The sequence below is a fragment of the Salmo trutta genome, chromosome 14 (genome assembly GCF_901001165.1).
Source record: "Salmo trutta chromosome 14, fSalTru1.1, whole genome shotgun sequence".
Taxonomy (NCBI): Eukaryota; Metazoa; Chordata; class Actinopteri; order Salmoniformes; family Salmonidae; genus Salmo; species Salmo trutta.
The window spans coordinates 82559621-82582869 of record NC_042970.1 but is presented as its reverse complement, the minus strand read 5'-3'; the positions used below and the strand labels follow the sequence as shown (position 1 = coordinate 82582869).

Genomic DNA, 23249 nt, shown 5'->3' with positions numbered 1-23249 from the left:
TGACCACCATGGGAAGAAGACCCCAGAGGCCCTTGGAGCTCCATGGCTGGGGGTGGAGGACTGGCGGTGGAAGGGGGTCTGGGAGAGAAGGGTGGCCTGGGGGGGGTAGAAAAATCTGGGGCTGGAGTGAACCTGTGTGTGTACATAGTAAAGTTCATGTATAGAATTTCAGGGCAGGCTGTCGTTTATAGAAGGTATACACTGAGTATACAAAACATTAGGAACACCTTCCTAATATGGAGTTATTGACTCAGAACAGCCTCAGTGTTGGAAGCGTTCCACAGGGATGCTGGCCCATGTTGACTCCACTCCAATGCTTCCTACAGTTACGTCAAGTTGGCTGGATGTCCTTTGGGTGGTGGACCATTCTTGATACACAGGAAACTGTTGAGCGTGAAAAACCCAGCAGCGTTGCAGTTCTTGACACAACCCGGTGTCTTAAATCTTTTGTCTTGGCCATTCACCCTCTGAATGGCACACACACACACGTTTCAAGGCTTCAAAATCCATCTTCGACCTTCCCTTCATCTACACTGATTGAAGTGGATTTAACAAGTGACATCAATAAGGGATCATAGCTTTCACCTGGATTCACCTGGTCAGTCTATGTCATGGAAAGAGCAGGTGTTCTTAATGTGTGTTTGTCCTGAACTTTGTTGATGTTTTTATATAATGTGAGCGGTCAGGTGAGTAAGGCTTCTCATGTATTTACCTGTAAACCAGGTTCTGCCTCTCCTGACAGGTGAAATCCCTTCAGATCATGGACACACCACACAGCATGACACTGCAACTATATTACGAAGTAACACATTGCTAACTAGTTATTATTTAAATACAGATTTCAACTTTGTTGTTACCTTGTTACTGAGTAATGTAATAGTATTACTGTAACCCCGTGTTACTAATGTGTTTCCCCAACACTGGTGAAATAACATCAATAAGCAAATAAAACGTTCCCAAGAGGAGAGAGGTTGACTTTCGATAATAGAAGTGTGGTGAAGAAAGAATTGATTTCTGGAGATAGAAACTGAATACATTTCTGGAGAAATAGAGACTTTAATTTAAATGTGACCCTCATGTCATATTTCATACGCTTTGGTACATTTTTTATATGACAATGTACATCAGGTTGGAAAAAAATATATATATAAATCAAATAAACTCAGTCAATATTGTTAGATGCCCAGCTTGGCAACATCATTATAAAAGGTCAGTTTGGGGCAACATCTTCTGATGTTCTTTTAGGCATTTAAAACTCTTCCCACACTAACAGCAGTGGAAAAGCTTCTCATCTGGTGCATCTTCAGAGTTGTTAAATGCCTGAAACTCTTCCCACACTGAGAGCAGTGGTAAGGCTTCTCTCCGCTGTGTGTTAGCTGGTGTCTCTTTAGGTCTGCTGTCTGACTGCAGCTCTTCCCACATTGAGAGCAGTGGTAAGGCTTCTCTCCGGTGTGAGTTCGCTGATGTCTCGTTAGGTGTGCTGGCCGACTGAAACCCTTCCCACATTGAGAGCAGTTGTAAAGCTTCTCTCCTGTGTGAGTTAGCTGGTGTTTCTTCAGGTGTGCTGTCTGACTGAAGCTCCTCCCACACTGAGAGCAGTGATAAGGCTTCTCCTCTGTGTGAGTTAGCTGGTGTGTCTTTAGAGCTCGTGCCCAACCAAACCGCTTCCCACACTGAGGGCAGTGGTATGGTTTCTCTCCTGAGTGAGTTCGCTGGTGTTGCTTCAGGTCTCCTGCCTGACTGAAGCTCTTCCCACACTGAGAGCAGTGGTAAGGCTGCTCACCTGTGTGAGTTATCTGGTGTTTCTTTAGGAAATATAAACTGGTGAAGTTATCCCCACATTGAGAGCAGTGATAAGGCTTCTCTTCTGTGTGAGTAATCTGGTGTGTCTTCAGAGATCCTGCCCGACCAAAGCTCTTCCCACACTGAGAGCAGTGGTAAGGCTTCTCTCCTGTGTGAGTTCGCTGGTGTGTCTTCAGGTGCCCTGCCTGACTGAAGCGCTTATCACACTGAGAGCAGTGGTAAGGCTTCTCTCCCATGTGTATTATCCTCTGGTGTCGCTTTAGATGTGCTAAATTACTGACGCTCGTCCCACATTGAGAGCAGTGGTAAGGCTTCTCTCCCGTGTGAGTTTTCTGGTGCGTCATTAGTTTGCTTGGTGTCGGAAAGCTCTTCCCACATTGATCACACGGGTAAGTCTTCTTTATTCTGTGAGTCTGTTGGTGTGATTTGAGCTGAGTTGGGCAAATAAAACTGCCTCTGCAATCTGAACAGGGGTGGGGCCTACAAGTGTGTCTTCTCAACTCCTCTGGCTCATAGAAACTAGTGAAGCAGTCCATGCAGTGGTGTTTCTGTCTTGAGTTCCTCTGTCTGTGTTGTTTATGGTTTCCTGATGCTGTGGAACTGGGCTCACTGTCTGAACCTGGGTTGGAGATCTCTCCTGTGGGAATATGGACATACAGTAGCTAGTTAAAGTCTACACACCTCTTGCATAGTCTACACATTTTGCTGCCTTAAAACTAAGACTAACTTTGCACATCTCTTAGGGCAACATGTATCCATTGACGGTTTTCCTCTAACTTTTACCTGAGCTTCGCTCCTTCAATATTTATTTTGATCCTGACAAACTATCCTGTCTCTGCCAGTGACAAGCATACCCATAACAGGATCCTGACACCACAATATTTAAAGATACAGACACACGTCGGTAAATAAGTTGCACAGTGGGTTAGTGGTATACTGCTACCACAATCTCTGTCTAGAAACTGAGCTCACTTTAACAATAATAGCTGTGGGAAGTGAGCTGTCAATAATAGTTTTGGAATCCCCTGCTTACCTGGATCAGTGATACCATCTACTTCCTCTAGATCTGGAGCAGACACATCTCTGTTCTCTTCTTTGATTGGACTCTCCTCCTCTTTGACTCCGCTCTCCTTCAGCTCCTCTTTGAGTGGTCTTTCCTCCGTCGCCTCTGTGATGGCTCTCTCCTCCTCCTTTTCTTCCTCTTTGGCTGCTCTCTCCTCCTCCTTTTCTTCCTCTTTGACTGCTCTCTCCTCCTCCTTTTCTTCCTCTTTGACTGCTCTCTCCTCTGCCTCCTCTTTGACTGCTCTCTCCTCCGCCTCCTCTTTAACAATCACATTGAGTTCCAGTGGTTGACTGCAGTCCTCCAGCTTCACTGAGACCATCTCTGGACCCTGCTTTGAGGTTCTCTGGGCTGGAACACCACAGCCAGAACCTGGGGACTCTGTGGACTTGGGTTCAGACATGGAAGGCTACAGATGGATTCAAAAGAGGCACAAAAAGAAGAAGTGAAAGGTGAGTTTCACAAACAGGGTGAGTTTCACTAGAATAGCTTTGCTAATAAAAAGGATAGATAGACCATGCATGCAAAATATTTCATCTTCTAGGATTCTGCTAAGAAAATGTAGCTAGCTAGCTAACATTGATGTGGCGATGGCAACGAAAACATTAGCAAGCTAACCATTTTTTTTTTAGCTTTATTGGGTTAACTGCAGCTTACTGATTAATTTTACTATCACCTTTCTCACTAGGGTGGGATGTGATCTAGCTAGATAGCTAAATTACAAGCACGAAGTTAGTTTAAAGCTGAACCAAAATTGAATTTGTTTTGTAATCACACTGGACAAATGGCTAAGTAAATGATTACTAAAATTTAAGTTAGGTAACTAAGGTTGGCTAGCTAGCTAACACACGGCCTAGCTAGCTAGCCATGCTAACTTACTAAGGTTAGCTAGTGATTAGTGTTGCCTGATTGAGATGAACAATTCACACATCACATATTTGACATTATTGACTTGATAACAAATAATGTGATCATTCACAATTAGCATTAGCGTAGAGGTTGAAGATGACAACCTAGTAGTAACCTAGTTAGCACCTAGTAGCTAGCTAGCTAACTTTGTTAGACCTGTGGCCTAGCTTTTTGTCGAGACATGTTGATTGGATGTACGTCGACAAATAATCTGACTACTAAAATTTTTTATAAGTACATAGAATGTTATAAATTATGAAGTTAAATCTACATAATGATTTGCAAGCAAGGAGAGCGAGAGAAGGAGTTCTGGGAGGTGGGACAGGTTTCTTTTAACCAATCAGATGAAGTTTCATAGACCAGCATACTCTACAATGGTTGGTTGGTGACAGCTCACATGGGCCATGTTGTCTGGGGAAACCACCTGTCAATCACGACGTGCGTTACCAGGTTACCACTAAGACTGATTGCACAATGTCCACCTGTTAGCTGTGATGGCGGGTAAGTATATAGGTCTTTCTTTTATGGATAGTGTTACGTTTCCCAGCAAGAAACCAAAAATTAACGCTCAAACAGAAGGGGAAACTAACAAAAAGTCACTGACAACAACCAAAATGAAACAGGAGGGGTTCTGAAAGACACATGGGGGTGTCCACTGAAAGTTGACTATCAACAACTGGGACCAAAAAGACACCCACTAAATCTGCCCAAGAAGAGGTAAACAAAATAAAACCCTGAAAGAACCGAAAGACGTGGAGCAAAAAGTAAACAGGGAAATGAAAAAAAAAAAATAATAATTATATATATATATATATATATATATATATATATATATATATATTATCAAGTAAACTAAAATATGTTAACCCTCCACATCGCTGAAAGCAACTGGAGTACTTGGCCAGCCACTATTAAATATCACCTGGGCCAGCACAGGTGATACACCTTCTGACTAATGAGATGACAAGCCAGCACAGGTGTAACACATACTGACTAACGAGGTGAAACCAATTGGTGCGCCTAACGTGGCCAATAGTGCAATCACCGGAAAACAAACTCGATCTATGATCGAGACTATCCTACCAACGGGACATTAACTGTAATATCTTGTGTTTTATCGAGTCGTGGCTGAACGACGACACGGATAAAATAGAGCTGGCTGGCTTCTTTGTGTTTCGGCAGGACAGAGCAGCTACGTCTGGTAAGACGAGGGGCGGGGGGTGTGTCCATTTGTCAATAACTGCTGGTGCGCAATGTCTAATATTAAAGTATTGAGGTATTGCTCGCCTGAGGTAGAGTACCTCATGATAAGTTGTAGACCACACTAACTACCAAGAGAGTTCTCATCTGTATTATTCGTAGCCGTCTATTTACTACCACAGACTGATGCTGGTACTAGGACCTCACTCAACGAGCTGTATAAGGACATATTCAAACAAGAAAATGCTCATCCAGAAGTGGTGCTCCTAGTGGTCGGGGACTTTAATGCAGACAAACTAAAATCCATTGTACCTCATTTCTACCAGGATGTCACATGTGCAACCAGAAGGGGGAAAATTTTTTAATAATAACAACTCTGGACCACCTTTACTCCACACAGAGATGCATACAAAGCTCTCCCTCGCCCTCCATTTGGCAAATCTGACCATAATTCCAAACTAAAGCAGGAAGTACCAGTGACTTGCTCAATAACCGATGTGGTCTGATGAGGCAGATGCAACGCTACGGGACTGTTTTGCTAGCACAGACTGGAATATGTTTCGCGATTCATCCAATGGTATTGAGGATTATACCACCTCATTGATGAAGCCAGTGACTAACTGCATTGACGATGTCATCCCCACAGTGACCGTACGTACATATCCCAACCAGAAGTCATGGATTACAGGCGACAGCCGCACCAAGCTAAAGGCTAGAGCTGCCGCTTTCAAGGAGTGGACACTATTCCGGGCGCTTATAAGAAATCCCGCTATGCCCTCAGATGACCCATCAAACAGGCAAAGCGTCGATACAGGACTAAGATCCAATCGTACTACACTGGCTCCGACTCTCACTGGATGTGGCAGGGCTTGTAAACTATTACTGACTACAAAGGGAAACTCAGCCGCGAGCTGCCCAGTGACGCGAGCCTACCAGACAAGCTTAATGCCTTTTATGCTCGCTTCGAGGCAAGCAACACCGATGCATCCATGAGAGCACCAGCTGTTCTGGACTACTGTGTGATCACGCTCTCCATAGCCGATGTGAGCAAGACCTTTAAACAGGTTAACATTCACAAGGCCGGGGGGCCTGATGGATTACCAGGGCGTGTACTAAAAGCATGCACGGACCAACTAGCAAGTGTCTTCACTGACATTTTCAACCTCTCCCTGACCTAGTCTGTAATACCAACATGTTTCAAGCAGACCACCATAGTCCCTGTGCCCAAGAATGCGAAGGTAACCTGGCTAAATGATTACCGCCCCGTAGCACTCATGTCGGTAGCCATGAAGTGCTTTGAAATTCTGGTCATGGCTCACAACACCATCATCCCGGAAACCCTAGACCCACTCCAATTCGCATACCACCCCAACAGATCCACAGACGACGCAATCTCAATTGCACCCCACACTGCCCTTTCCCACCTGGACAAAAGGAACACCTATGTGAGAATGCTGTTCATTGACTACAGCTCAGCGGTCAACACCATAGTGCCCATGAAGCTAAGGACCCTGGGACTAAACACCTCCCTCTGCAACTGGATCCTGGACTGCCTGACGGGCCGCCCCCAGGTGGTAAGGGTAAGCAACAACACGTCTGCCACGCTAATCCTCAACACCGGGGCCCCTCAGGGGTGTGTGCTTAGTCCCCTCCTGTACTCCGTTCACCCACAACTGCATGGCCAAGCATGACTCCAACACCATCATTAAGTTTGCTGACAACACAACAGTGGTAGGCCTGATCACCGACAACGATGAGACAGCCTATAGGGAGGAGGTCAGAGACCTGGCAGTGTGGTGCCAGGACAGCAACCTCTCCCTGAATGTGAGCAAGACAACGGAGCTGATCGGGGCCTACAGGAAAAGGAGGGCCGAACAGGCAACAGAGCTGCCTGTTCGGGGCTGTAGTGGAGTGGGTTCGAGAGCTTCAAGGTCCTTGGTGTCCACATCACAGACAAACTCATGGTCCAAACACACCAAGACAGTCGCGAAGAGGGCATGACAACACCTTTTCCTGTTAGGAGACTGAAAAGATTTGGCATGGGTCCCCAGATCCTCAAAGTTCTACAGCTGCACCATCCAGAGCATCCTGACGGGTTGCATCACCGCCTGGTATGGCAACTGCTCGGCATCTGACCGTAAGGCACTACAGAGGGTAGTACGTATGGCCAAATACATCACTGGGGCCAAGCTTCCTGCCATCCAGGACCTATACACACTAGGTGGTGTCAGAGGAAGGCCCCAAAAATTGTCAAAGACTCCTGTCACCCAAGTCATAGACTGTGCCCTCTGCTACCACGTGGCAAGCGTTACCAGAGCCCACGTCTGGGTCCAAAAGGCTCCTGTTGTATTCGGCGCATGTGACAAATACAATTTGATTTAGACGAAAACCTCATCTGATTGGTTAGAAGCAACAGGTCCCAACTCCCAGAGATCCTGTCATCTCTGTCCTTGCAAATCACAGTTTGCATATCAACAAACATTGTTGTCACGGGATGGCGCTAAAGCGCTGCCAAAAGTCTGAGCGAGCGAAATTGACATGCGCAGGTCCATTTCGTACAGATGCAATTATTACCTTCCAAGTTTTCGAACGCGATTACAACGACAAAAGTGTTTTTTATTCACAACTCAGTTACATGTCTGAGAATGTGTTTACAACTACAAATCTATTCTACACACTCAAATCATTGTCAATGATTTAATGCTGTTAATGGGTGAAAGGAGATTGAATTCTTACGGCTAGAAGACACCCAAGTGCGGGTACATTATTTATTTGAAATACTACAACAATTACAGGGTAGACTAGTCTGCCGATATTGACAAACTGATCAATAAAAACGATGTTGTCTGATCCATATAAATCGGCCTACGAAATGAGACAAATACAATATGACATCCATCTAACCTGGAGGAGGACATTTTTGTCAAAAAAAAAAACAAGTGGCACACTCCCCTTACACAAATGTAACATGGTAGTACAATGAAAATAATACCATGGTACCATGTATTTTTTTTGTGCAGTATCATGACAGGAAAATACCGTGGTACTGGTGCGCACTGTTATGACAACGTTTAAAATATGTTGTTTATCTGGCGCTGCTCCTCGGTTTACGAGAGAGAGAGAGTAGAGAGAGAGAGAGAGAGAGAGGAGGAGAGGAGAGAGAGAGAGAGAGAGAGAGGAGAGAGAGAGAGAGAGAGAGAGAGAGAGAGAGAGAGAGAGAGAGAGAGAGAGAGAGAGAGAGAGAGAGAGAGAGGAGAGAGAGAGAGAGAGAGAGAGAGAGAGAGAGAGAGAGGAGAGAGAGAGAGAGAGAGAGAGAGAGAGAGAGAGAGAGAGAGAGAGAGAGAGAGAGAGAGAGAGAGAGAGAGAGAGAGAGAGAGAGAGAGAGAGAGAGAGAGGAGAGAGAGAGAGAGAGAGAGAGAGAAGAGAGAGAGAGAGAGAGAGAGAGAGAGAGAGAGAGAGAGGAGAGAGAGGAGAGAGAGAGAGAGAGAGAGAGAGAGAGAGAGAGAGAGAGAGAGAGAGAGAGAGAGAGAGAGAGAGAGAGAGAGAGAGGAGAGAGAGAGAGAGAGAGAGAGAGAGAGAGAGAGAGAGAGAGAGAGAGAGAGAGAGAGAGAGAGAGAGAGAGAGAGAGAGAGAGAGAGAGAGAGAGAGACCCCTGTGAGCCGAAACAGGCCCGTGACTATAAATACTGTAAACATGTCAGGTCACCCAAACATCAGCAACACAACAGTTCTATTAATACATTAAGTAGTACCTCTTTTCACTGCAACTATGTCCCTTTTTATTTGTCTGTAACATCAAAGTAGGTCCAACAATGGTAGCCTGCCTCTGACTATCAGAAACTTGCCCATACAGGTATATAAATTCATCAATATAATACCAGCCAACCGCTTGGCCTTATGGGGTTTATTCATTTAATGTATTATACTGTCTTTGTACTATGGTAACACGCAATAAATAAAGATGGTACCATTTGATCAGTTTTGTTCATTACCATGGTTGAACGCATGTAGTTTAAAACCATGGTATTTCCATGGTCCACATGGTATAAATGATGCAATACCATGGCATTATTTAGGTGCATGGCAGTACTTCAAGGCTAAAACAATGGTGCATTTCCATGAATCAGAGTATACCATGATATAAGTCAAAGTACCATAGAAGTACCATGGTATGAATGAAAGTACCATGGTACATTTTTGTAAGTGTCACCGGGGATATGGCCGAGGTTCTCCGCTGGTGCCAATAAGATACTGTTCGCTCAATTAAGTTAAGAATTTTGATATCTAAAAGACGGATTGGAGTCTTTTCATTGTCATCCCTTTACAGCAACAGCCATTTGCTTTTCAAACAGTTTTTCCGCGATTGTATTTTTAAATATTGCGATATGACCGGCTGGGTCTCTGCTTTTCACTGACAGTCGCAACTTAACAATGATCTATTTTGGTATTTGAAGCGCGCGCTGCCCAAACTGCGGGCCCTTCCGATTGTTTTAGATCAGTCTACAATCGACAGGTGTTTTTTTTAAGCTAATGATCCTCTGTGGCCATATCATGCTTTCTAGTGTAGTAGCCTATTTTGAATTTCTGTATAGACAGGAGTAAGCTAATTAGGATATAATTGTCCATGTTAGTTAAAGCTTAGCTTCCCCTAGCCTTATGGACACGCCGCCTATGCCTTTTTAATGTGGCATAAACACAAGCAGTTATGAGGTTATCATCTGATTGTCAAACAAAGCACTTAACAAAGGCGCTCCTATAGGCTACCCGCGGACATTCGTTCAGTCACAATAATATCAGCATCCAAACCCCAATTTAATGAATGGAAAGAGATTCAGAACTACGTGTGGTGTATTGCAATTGTCACAAGGCCTACACTTGTAGCCTGAATTGCTGCATCTACTGTTGTCCACGCGCGCCTCGTACCCCCACTATATATTTTACCGGGACTCCGTACGGGACCGTTCCGCTTTACTTTCACCCCTGATTTAACTTCCTAATAAAGCCTAATCTTACCTTGGAATTTGACTTTGAGAAGTTGCTACCGATACTTGCTAGCCACTCTTCTTCGGTGGGGTTTAACGGCGTTCGGTATCCAATAAATGTTGCATTACCGCCACCTACTAGACTGGAGTAGAACTCCCTTATACTACGCTTAAATTATAATAATCGCCAAGTACCCTACACTCAAAGTTGAACTGCAGTTATACGCCAATATAACTGCAGTTACAATTCAAAATTACTGCAGTAAAAAAATATATATTTCGGACGCAGTATTTACAGCATACTGCAGTTATACTGCATTTGTTTCCATAAGGGGTCCTACCTCAGATCAACAACCTGAAAGGATGGGACACCACCACTTAACACACCCTGTAACTCTGATGTCAAGTCTCACACACCCAAATACCTCTCTGCAGCTGCAACCACAACCTCTATTTTCTGTGACTTACATTCCATCCCTGCAGTACAGTTGATAAATTGCTATAAATGCTAAAAATCCAATCTTACTGAAACATATCACTCTTCGGCCTATCCCTCTGGACTGGTACAGATCTACTACTCACACCCCTCTCCGGATCCCTCTCCTAGACCCATCTTCCTCTACTTCCTTCACTGCCTCAGCATATGACAACTTCTGCACTTCTCCAACCCTGGAAACCCCAACCTGCCTCTCTCTCACCGGACATTTCTCATCCCCAGCCCCATGGACACCCCTATTGCTGTTATGTTGTGTTTATAGCTACATGTTGTGAATGATTTAGTTGACTTTTTCTTCAAATATCGCTTAAACATGAAGCGTGACTGGACTAACTAGCTAGCTAACCACAGCAGCAGTTACCGTGGGGTGCGCGAGGATGGTACCCTTCCCCCGTTGATTATGCGGAGAGTCATTATTGTAACTTTTATAACGTTTTTACACCGGTCAGATTTCAATCATTCAGAAGACGCACTAATGCTGGAGTCCAAAGGCAGCAAACAGGGAGAAGCGGGCTGATAAATATGAGGTTTTGACTGATCGCTAACCCTACCATCCAGCTGCTGAACAGGACCGGTACGTTGGCCCTACATCCTTACAGTACACGAGGACGCACATACAGTGCAGTGGACACAGTGCTTGCTTTGTAAGTAAGCTAGGTGTGAATCTATCTTGTGATTAAAAACAGACTTATTGACGGCTATTTTACTGATTAAAAAGGTACTGATATATGGAAACCATTATTTCATCTAATTAAAAGTATCCCAATATACACAGGGGAACAGTCCATGATCTTTAGAGTATCCTGTGAGGCAGAACAAGGTGCCCTGTGGTCAGGAGGAGAGCAGCTTCAAGGTTTTGGGGGGAAACATTCCCCCAGATGAATCCAAAATGTAGCAGCCATTAAGACAGACAGGAGGAGGAGGCTGGTTCCCCTGCAGCTGGACAGCATGTGTCCAGCATGTGTCCAGCTGCAATCAAATCAGCTGGGCTAGGGAGGTCTGCCCTGTACTTAAGATTGAAGGTATTTGATAGCTGGTGTGTTTGGAAGGGGGAGGTCACCTGATAAATACCAGAGGTAATTCATTATATTTTTTAAAAGAAACTGAATTTTTAAACTGTATACAAAAGTAATAAAGTATTTGAGACACTAGTGATTTCTTGTATTTTTATGTTAAAGGAGCCAGAGACTCTGCCTATGGAGATGGACCTGCCTGTTGCGCCAACGCAAGCTTCAGTGACACTAGAGGTTTGGAACGTTAAATGACCTCGTCCACTTTTATCATCAATTTATTAAGTATAATATTAGTTATAGGATTCGTCTTGTAACTTAACAATCCAAATGGCTTTGTTTTTGTTACTGTCCCTGTATTGATTTTCAGTCTCTAGAGGAAATGTGGGAGATCCGGCGTCTCCAAGACGAGGCCTACCGTCTCTCTCTGGCTGCAGACCAGGAGAAAGTATAGAATATAGCTGAGTAAATCTGTTCAGATCACACATCGGCATTCCAACAGGAAACACTTCTGTTTTCATATACAGAACAGATTCATTCTTATTTTAGCCACGGGAGATGAAACGTTGTGGTTTTGAGGAGATAGAGAGCAGGCGGGGGAAGGTCAGGGATTTCACCAAGTTCATATCATCTGTGTATTATGTAAGGGCTAAACGCAGACGTCCTGTACATTACCTTGGAAATAATGGATGACGCAGCGGGACGAGACGGAGAGGAGTCCCTTTGCGGAGTTCATTTTTCCAAGGTAAAGTACAGAACAGAGGAGTTTATCCTGCTGATACCACAGTTGCCAAAGAAAACAATATGAAAGCACACATTTACCAGTAGAGATCCTGCTGCTGTGCTCTGGCTGGTAGCTCCCACCACCACCCCAGCCTCCGCCTGTTAGCACTGGTGTAAAGTACTTAAGGAAAAATACTTTAGAGTTACTACTTAAGTAGTTTTTTTGGGGGTATCTGTACTTTACATTTTTGAAAACATTTACTTCGCTACATTCCTAAAGAAAATGATGTACTTTCAACTCCATACATTTTCCCTGACACCTAAAAGTACTAGTTACATTATGAATGCTTAGCAAGTCAGGAAAATGGTCCAATGTATGCACTTATCAAGAGAACATCCCTGGTCATCCCTACTGCCTCTGATCTGGCAGACTCACTAAACAGAGAACATCCCTGGTCATCCCTACTGCCTCTGATCTGGCAGACTCACTAAACAGAGAACATCCCTGGTCATCCCTACTGCCTCTGATCTGGCAGACTCACTAAACAGAGAACATCCCTGGTCATCCCTACTGCCTCTGATCTGGCAGACTCACTAAACAGAGAACATCCCTGGTCATCCCTACTGCCTCTGATCTGGCAGACTCACTAAACACAAATGCATATTTTGTAAATTATGTCTGAGTGTTGGAGTGTACCCCTGGCTATCCATAAATTTTAAAAACAAGAAAATGGTGCCAGCTGTTATGCTTAATATAAGGAATTTGAAAGGATTTATACTTTTACTACTTAAATATATTTAGGACCAAATGCTTTGCCTTTTACTGGGTGACTTTCATTTGAATAACTTTCTATTGAAAAGGTATCTATACTTTAACTCTAGTATTTGTACAATTGGGTACTTTTTCCACCACTGCCTGTTAGGTTCTGTGTTCCTGCCGGGGGCGATTGGTATAGCTTACCGCGTTCACTGGCTGTTTGGCCGGGCGGCCAGCTCGAGGAAGAGTCTTGGTGGTTCCAAACTTCTTCCATTTTAGAATGATGGAGGCCACTGTGGTCTTGGGGACCTTCAATGCTGCAGAAATTCTTTGGTACCCTTCCCCAGATCTGTGCCTCGAAACAATCCTGTCTCGGAGCTCCACTGACAATTCCTTCGACCTCATGTTTGGTTTTTGCTCTGACATGCACTGTCAACTGTGGGACCTTATATAGACAGGTGTGTGCCTTTCCAAATCATGTCCAATCAATTGCATTTACCACAGGTGGACTCCAATCAAGATGTAGAAACATCTCAAGGATGATCAATGGAAACAGGATGCACCTGAGCTCAATTTCAAGTCTCATAGCAAAGGGTCTGAATACTTATGTGAATAAGGTATCTGTTTTTTATTTTTAATACATTTGCAAAAATGTCTAAACCTGTTTTTTGCTTTGTCATCATGGGGTTTTGTGATGTCATTATGGGGTTTTGTGTGTACATTGATGAGGATTTGTATTTATTTACTCCATTTTAGAATAAGGTTGTAACGTTACAAAATGTGGAAAAAGTCAAGGGGTCTGAATACTTTCCCAAATGTACTGTATAGTATTGGCTGTTAATGTTCACGTAATGACCATTAATCTGAAATTAAATTCAATATACAGACCATATTTATTATTTAACCTTTAAACAGGGAGTCACATTGAGATTAAAATCTATTTTACAAGAGAGCCCTGTACACATTACAACAAAAACAGAATAAAGCATACACATCTGTATAAAACAATAATTCAGCACAATAAACAAAAAATAAACATTTCATAAAAGCAATCACAACTACATAGAGGTCCTCAATCAATAATTTAAACAGCTTCAGTGGCACCAGCACCAGCAACCACTCCACAAATTTATTGTTAACAAATTATAGTTTTGGCAAGTCGGTTAGGACATCTACTTTGTGCATGACACAAGTAATTTTTCCAACAATTGTTTACAGAACATTTTTTCACATATAATTCACTGTATCACAATTCCAGTGGGTCAGAAGTTTACATACACTAAGTTGACTGTGCCTTTAAACAGCTTGAAAAATTCCAGAAAATGATGTCATGGCTTTAGAAGCTTCTGATAGGCTAATTGACATAATTTGAGTCAATTGGAGGTGTACCTGTGGATGTATTTCAAGGCCTACCTTCAAACTCAGTGCCTCTTTGCTTGACATCATGGAAAATCAAAAATCAGCCGACCTCAGAAAAGAATTGTACACCTCCACAAGTCTGGTTCATCCTTGGGAGCAATTTCCAAATGCCTGAAGGTACCACGTTCATCTGTACAAACAATAGTACGCCGTCATACCGCTCAGGAAGGAGACATGTTCCGTCTCCTAGAGATGAATGTACTTTGGTGCGAAAAGTACAAATCAATCCCAGAACAACAGCAAAGGAACTTGTGAAGATGCTGGAGCAAACAGGTACAAAAGTATCTATATCCACAGTAAAACAAGTCCTATATCGGCATAACTTGAAAGGCCGCTCTGCAAGGAAGAAGCCATTGCTCCAAAACCGCCATAAAAAAGCCAGACTACGGTTTGCAACTGCACATGGGGACAAAGATAGTACTTTTTGGAGAAATGTCCTCTGGTCTGATGAAACAAAAATAGAACTGTTTGGCCATAATGATCATCGTTATGTTTGGAGGAAAAAGGGGGAAGCTTGAAAGCCGAAGAACACCATCCCAACCATGAAGCACGGGCGTGGCAGTATCATGTTGTGGGGCTGCTTTGCTGCAGGAGGGACTGGTGCACTTCACAAAGTGAGACAGGAAAATGATGTGGATATATTGAAGCAACATCTCAAGACATCAGTCAGGAAGTTAGAGCTTGGTCACAAATGGGTCTTCCAAATGGACAATGACCCCAAGCATACTTCCAAAGTTGTGGCAAAATGGCTTAAGGACAACAAAGTCAAGGTATTGGAGTGGCCATCTCATCCAGCTGAGCATCTGACAGCAGAGAGTAGAACCTGATCAAATGGTTTCCCAGACTATAGGCATTGTCCCCCCCACTGCTGCTCTCTTATTATCTATGCATAGCCACTCTAATAACGCTACCTACATGTACATAATTACCTCGACACTGGTGCCCCCGAACATTGACTCTGTACCGGTACCCCCTGTATATAGCCTCGCTATTGTTATTTTTCTGCTCAGATAATCCGTGAAATGTCTTGAAAACTATTTTTAGCAGCACCTTCTTTTTTAAACTGTATTGGCAGATCGCAAAGCAACTTCTTTACAAGCTGTTTTTAATACGGGTCGATAGTTCCATCTTGTGGTTGAACGAAGAAGCTACTACAGCCATTGCATAAATCACTACTGTCTCTTCAAGTAGGTTAGGTGGTGATAAATTATACAAACAGGTATCCTGAATGATGCCTAAACTCTGTAGAAGCATGAAAACAAAGCAGTAACGTAAATTACCTTTTTATTTACCTTCAGTTTTACATCATGTTAGTATAGGTCAACACAACATCTCATAATTCTAATGTGAATAATCAAATCCATAATGACAGAGAAAATGCACAGTGTTACACAAAGCTGCATACAGTGTTTCAATTTGTGTAAATTATATATAGGCTAGGAGTAGGGCTTCAAAATTCTCAGATTTTCCAGAAATCCTGGTTGGAGGATTCCGGATTTTCTTCATAATGCCCCACGATTCCAAGAGTATCTAACCAGGATTTCCGGAAAACCTGAGAATTGGGGGAAAGTAACCAGAATTGTTACCAGAACTATCAACACAAGCTATTAACAACACACTATTAACAACACACTATTAACAACATGCTATTAACAACACAACACACTATTAACGACACTATTAACAACACACTATCAACACAAGCTATTAACAACACACTATTAACAACACACTATTAACAACACGCTATTAACAACACAACACGCTATTAACAACACAACACACTATTAACAACACGCTATTAACAACACAACACGCTATTAACAACACACTATTAACAACACAACACACTATTAACAACACAACACACTATTAACAACACGCTATTAACAACACGCTATTAACAACACACTATTAACAACACGCTATTAACAACACGCTATTAACAACACACTATTAACAACACACTATTAACAACACAACACACTATTAACAACACAACACACTATTAACAACACGCTATTAACAACACAACACGCTATTAACAACACACTATTTTAACAACACAACACACTATTAACAACACGCTATTAACAACACGCTATTAACAACACACTATTAACAACACGCTATTAACAACACACTATTAACAACACAACACGATATTAACAACACACTATTAACAACACGCTATTAACAACACACTATTAACAACACAACACACTATTAACAACACACTATTAACAACACAACACGCTATTAACAACACACTATTAACAACACAGAACACTATTAGCAACACACTATTAACAACACCATTAACAACACGCTATTAACAACACACTATTAACAACACGCTACTAACAACACAACACACTTAACAACACAACACGCTATTAACAACACACTATTAACAACACAACACACTATTAACAACACACTATTAACAACACGCTATTAACAACACAACACACTATTAACAACACAACACGCTATTAACAACACAACACGCTATTAACAACACACTTTTAACAACACAACACACTATTAACAACACACTATTAACAACACACTATTAACAACACGCTATTAACAACACAACACACTATTAACAACACAACACACTATTAACAACACACTATTAACAACACACTATTAACAACACAACACACTATTAACAACACACTATTAACAACACACTATTAACAACACATTATTAACAACACACTATTAAAAACACACTATTAACAACACAACACGCTATTAACAACACACTATTAACAACACAACAAGCTATTAACAACAAGCTATTAACAACACACTATTAACAACCCGCTATTAACAACACGCTATTAACAACACACTATTAACAACACACTATTAACAACACAACACACTATTAACAACACAACACACTATTAACAACACACTATTAACAACACAACACACTATTAACAACACAACACAGTATTAACAACACACTATTAACAACACAACACGCTATTAACAACACACTATTAACAACACAACACACCATTAACAACACACTATTAACAACACGCTATTAACAACACACTATTAACAACACAACACGCTATCAACAACACACTATCAACAACACACTATCAACAACGCACTATTAACAACACAACACACTATTAACAACACATTATTAACAACACGCTATTAACAACACAACACACTATTAACAACACAACACGCTATTAACAACACAACACGCTATTAACAACACACTTTTAACAACACAACACACTATTAACAACACACTATTAACAACACGCTATTAACAACACGCTATTAACAACACAACACACTATTAACAACACAACACGCTATTAACAACACACTTTTAACAACACAACACACTATTAACAACACACTATTAACAACACACTATTAACAACACGCTATGAACAACATGCTATTAACAACACAACACACTATTAACAACACACTATTAACAACACACTATTAACAACACACTATTAACAACACAACACACTATTAACAACACACTATTAACAACACACTATTAACAACACATTATTAACAACACACTATTAAAAACACACTATTAACAACACAACACGCTATTAACAACACACTATTAACAACACAACAAGCTATTAACAACAAGCTATTAACAAAACACTATTAACAACCCGCTATTAACAACACGCTATTAACAACACACTATTAACAACACACTATTAACAACACAACACACTATTAACAACACAACACACTATTAACAACACACTATTAACAACACACTATTAACAACACAACACACTATTAACAACACAACACACTATTAACAACACACTATTAACAACACAACACGCTATTAACAACACACTATTAACAACACAACACACCATTAACAACACACTGTTAACAACACGCTATTAACAACACACTATTAACAACACAACACGCTATCAACAACACACTATCAACAACACACTATCAACAACGCACTATTAACAACACAACACACTATTAACAACACACTATTAACAACACACTATTAAGAACACAACACACTATTGCAACTGTTGTGTTGAGTTGAGTTGTATTCACTAACAGTGTTATGTTGAGTTGAGTTGCATTCACTAACAGTGTTGTGTTGTGGTGTAGATGTGTTTGTCTACCTGTTGTGCAGCCTTGTTGGCCAGTGTTGTAAACTCCTGTAACTCCCTTCAGCCCGTCTCTGTCTCAGTCTCTGTCTCTGTCTCTGTCTCTGTCTCTGTCTCTGTCTCTGTTTCTGTCTCTGCCTCTGCCTCTGTCTCTGTCTCTGTCTCCGGGTCTTGGCCTCTGCCTCGGTCTCGGCCTCGGCCTCTGCCTGCAGTCTCCACTAGGGGGACAGGGAAGGCATTCAAACCTAACATACTGACACACACACACACCAACAAACACAAGCACACACACAGGCACACACACACACCAACAAATGCAAGCACACACACAGGCACACGAACACACCAACAAATGCAAGCACGCACGCACACACGCAGTCACCAACAAACGCAAGCACGCACACACACACGCAGACACCAACAAACGCAAGCACACACACAAAAACAAACAAAAGTCCCAGCCAAACACAGAGGATTAGATGTCCTAGATAGAAGGATGATCAGCTCTGACAAGATTAAAACACCAAGAAGAGAGAGAGAGAGAGAGAGAGAGACAGGCTATGTGTACACTTCCCACAAAATGAGGTGGAAACTGAGCTGCACTTCCTAACCTCCTAACAAATGTATGACCATAATAGAAACACATATTTCCCTCAGATTACACAGACCCACAAAGAATTTGGTCAACTTTTGATAAACTCCCATATCTATTGGGTGAAATACCACAGTGTGCCATCACAGCAGCAAGATTTGTGACAACCAGTGAAGAACAAACACCATTTTAAATATGACCCATATTTATGTTTATTTATTTTCCCTTTTGTACTTGAACTATTTGAACATCATTACAACACCTCAACACCTCTGTTTCTCCCTCTCCCGCGCGAGAGAGAGGAGGAGGAGCAGAGAGTGAGAGGTAGAGAGCGGGGAGACAGAGAGAGAGGGGAGAGAGTGAGAGGTAGAGAGCGGGGAGACAGAGAGAGGGGAGAGAGTGAGAGAGGGGGGAGAGAAAGATAAACTTGAGATGTTTTTACACTCTATAGGGTAAATAAATAAACACACTGGCACATACAATCCTAAATGACTGTTGATTGTTATCAGCAGCAACAAAAGGAGTCCTGTTACAGTTGGACTGAAGCCATAATATAACTTCATATTAATAGAATGGTAATATAGTAATATATCTTCATATTAATAGAATGGTAATATAGTAATATAACTTCATATTAATAGAATGGTAATATAGTAATATAACTTCATATTAATAGAATGGTAATATAGTAATATAACTTCATATTAATAGAATGGTAATATAGTAATATATCTTCATATTAATAGAATGGTAATATAGTAATATAACTTCATATTAATAGAATAGTAATATAGTAATATATCTTCGTATTAATAGAATGGTAATATAGCAATATAACTTCATATTAATAGTAGAGGTCGACCGATTAATCGGAATGGACGATTAATTGGGGCCGATTTCAAGTTTTCATAACAATCGGTAATCGGTATTTTTGGACACTGATTTGCCAATTTTTTTTTTTTTTTTTTTTTTTTTTTACACCTTTATTTAACTAGGCAAGTCAGTTAAGAACACATTCTATTTTCAATGACGACCTAGGAACGGTGGGTTAACTGCCTTGTTCAGGGGCAGAACGACAGATTTTTACCTTGTCAGCTCGGGGATTCAATCTTGCAACCTTATGATTAACTAGTCCAATGCTCTAACCACCTGCTTACATTGCACTCCACGAGGAGCCTGCCTGTTATGCGAATGCAGTAAGAAGCCAAGGTAAGTTGCTAGCTAGCATTAAACTTATCTTATAAAAAACTATCAATCAATCATAATCACTAGTTAACTACACATGGTTGATGATATTACTAGTTTATCTAGCCTGTCCTGCGTTGCATATAATCGATGTGGTGCTCATTCGCGAAAAAGGACTGTCATTTCTTCGATGTACCTAACCATAAACATCAATGTCTTTCTTAAAATCAATACACAAGTATATATTTTTAAACCTGCATATTTAGTTAATATTGCCTGCTAACATGAATTTCTTTTAACTAGGGAAAATGTGTCACCTCTTGCAACAGAGTCAGGGTATATGCAGCAGTTTGGGCCACCTGGCTCGTTGTGAACTGTGAAGACTATTTCTTCCTAACAAAGACAGCCAACTTCGCCAAACGGGGGATGATTTAACAAAACCGCATTTGCGAAAAAAGCGCAATCGTTGCACGACTGTACCTAACCATAAACATCAATGCCTTTCTTAAAATCAATACACAGAAATATATATTTTTAAACCTGCATATTTAGCTAAAAGAAATCCAGGTTAGCAGGCAATATTAATCAGATGAAATTGTGTCACTTCTCTTGCGTTCATTGCACGCAGAGTCAGGGTATATGCAACAGTTTGGGCTGCCTGGCTCATTGTGAACTAATTTGCCAGAATTTTAAGTAATTATAACATAACATTGAAGGTTGTGCAATGTAACAGGAATATTTAGACTTAGGGATGCCACCCGTTAGATAAAATACGGAACGGTTCCGTATTTCATTGAAAGAAAAAACGTTTTGTTTTCGAGATGATAGTTTCCGGATTTGACCATATTAATGACCTAAGACTCGTATTTCTGAGTGTTTATTATATTATAATTAAGTCTATGATTTGATAGAGCAGTCTGACGGAGTGGTGGTAGGCACCAGCAGGCTCGTAAGCATTCATTCAAACACCACTTTCGTGCGTTTTGCCAGCAGCTCTTCGAATGCTTCAAGCATTGTGCTGTTTATGACTTCAAGCCTGTCAACTCCCAAGATTAGGCTGGTGTAACCGATGTGAAATGGCTAGCTAGTTAGTGGGGTGCGCACTAATAGCGTTTCAAACGTCACTCACTCTGAGACTTGGAGTAGTTGTTCCCCTTGCTCTGCATGGGTAACGATGCTTCGAGGGTGGCTGTTGTCGATGTGTTCCTGGTTTGAGCCCAGGTAGGGGCGAGGAGAGGGACGGAAGGTATACTGTTACACTGGCAATACTAAAGTGCCTATAAGAACATCCAATAGTCAAAAGTATTTGAAATACAAATTGTATAGAGAGAAATAGTCCTATAATTCCAATAATAACTACAACCTAAAACTTCTTACATGGGAATATTGAAGACTCATGTTAAAAGGAACCACCAGCTTTCATATGTTCTCATGTTCTGAGCAAGGAACTTAAACGTTAGCTTTCTTACATGGCACATATTGCACTTTCACTTTCTTCTCCAACACTTTGTTTTTGCATTATTTAAACCAAATTGAACATGTTTCATTATTTATTTGAGGCTAAATTGATTTTATTGATGTATTATATTAAGTTAAAATAAGTGTTCATTCTGTCACGTCCTGACCAGTATAGGGGTTATTTGTTATTGTAGTTTGGTCAGGACGTGGCAGAGGGTATTTGTTTTATGTGGTTCGGGGTGGTGGTTTATTTAGTAGGGCGTTTGATTTCTTATTTCCGGGTTTTTGGGGTTATGTTCTAGGTTTGTATTCTATGTTCTTTCTGGTTTGTTGTATGTCTATGTTTAGGTTGATGGGGGTTGGACTCTCAATTGGAGGCAGGTGCTTTCTCGTTGCCCCTATATATGGGTAATTGTTTGGTTTGGTGTTGTGGGAGATTGTTTCTTGTTTTGCGTGTGTGAGCCTGACAAGACTGTTTTGTTGATCGTTCGTTCTTCATTTTGTTATTTTGGTGTTTTCTTGGTTTAAAATAAAATACAAGATGAGCATCCACATTCCTGCTGCGTTTTGGTCCTCCATTCCCTACGACAACCGTTACACATTCAGTATTGTTGTAATTGTCATTATTACAAATACATAAAAAAAAAATCGTCCGATTAATCGGTATCGGCGTTTTTGGGCCTCCAATAATCGGTATCGGTATCGGCGGTGAAAAATCATAATCGGCCGACCTCTAATTAATAGAATAGTAATATAACTTCATATTAATAGAATAGTAATATAGTAATATAACTTCATATTAATAGAATGGTAATATAGTAATATAACTTCATATTAATAGAATGGTAATATAGTAATATAACTTCATATTAATAGAATGGTAATATAGTAATATAACTTCATATTAATAGAATGGTAATATAGTAATATATCTTCATATTAATAGAATGGTAATATAGTAATATAGTAATATAACTTCATATTAATAGAATGGTAATATAGTAATATAACTTCATATTAATAGAATGGTAATATAGTAATATAACTTCATATTAATAGAATGGTAATATAGTAATATAACTTCATATTAATAGAATGCTATCTGGTAAATATAGTGTGTTCTTAGAGCGTCTGGTTTCAGTTAAAGACATTCCACAGTCATTACAACATGAACTATGTGGGGTACTGTAACTACTAAACACACACACACACACACACACACACACACACACACACACACACACACACACACACACGGGGGGGATGAGGAACACTAAAACAGAACCTAAACATTACCAGCTGGGGGAGAGACAGAGAGACAGAGAAACAGAGAAACAGAGAGACAGAGAGACAGAGAGACAGAGCGACAGAGAGAAACAGAGAAACAGAGAGACGGAGAGACGGAGAGACAGAGAAACAGAGAAACAGAGAGACAGCGAGACGGAGAGACAGAGAAACAGAGAGACAGAGAGACGGAGAGACAGAGAAACAGAGAG

The 23249-nt window shown here is 41.1% G+C and overlaps 1 protein-coding gene and 1 long non-coding RNA gene across 2 annotated transcripts; both read right to left on the bottom strand.

Annotated features, from left to right (window-relative positions):
• Positions 1–1032: 1032 nt before the first annotated feature.
• Positions 1033–10066, bottom strand: LOC115147661 (zinc finger protein 436). The gene is made up of 3 exons (XM_029689954.1): positions 9985–10066; positions 2837–3272; positions 1033–2440 (listed from the first exon to the last, which is right to left on the bottom strand). The coding sequence occupies exons 2-3, from the start codon at positions 3264–3266 to the stop codon at positions 1242–1244; spliced, it is 1629 nt and encodes a 542-aa protein (XP_029545814.1). The 5' UTR covers positions 3267–3272; positions 9985–10066; the 3' UTR covers positions 1033–1241.
• A 5559-nt stretch (positions 10067–15625) lies between these two features.
• Positions 15626–18604, bottom strand: LOC115147663 (uncharacterized). The gene is made up of 2 exons (XR_003866444.1): positions 18534–18604; positions 15626–15910 (listed from the first exon to the last, which is right to left on the bottom strand). It is a non-coding gene; the product is annotated as an uncharacterized LOC115147663 (long non-coding RNA).
• Positions 18605–23249: the final 4645 nt, after the last annotated feature.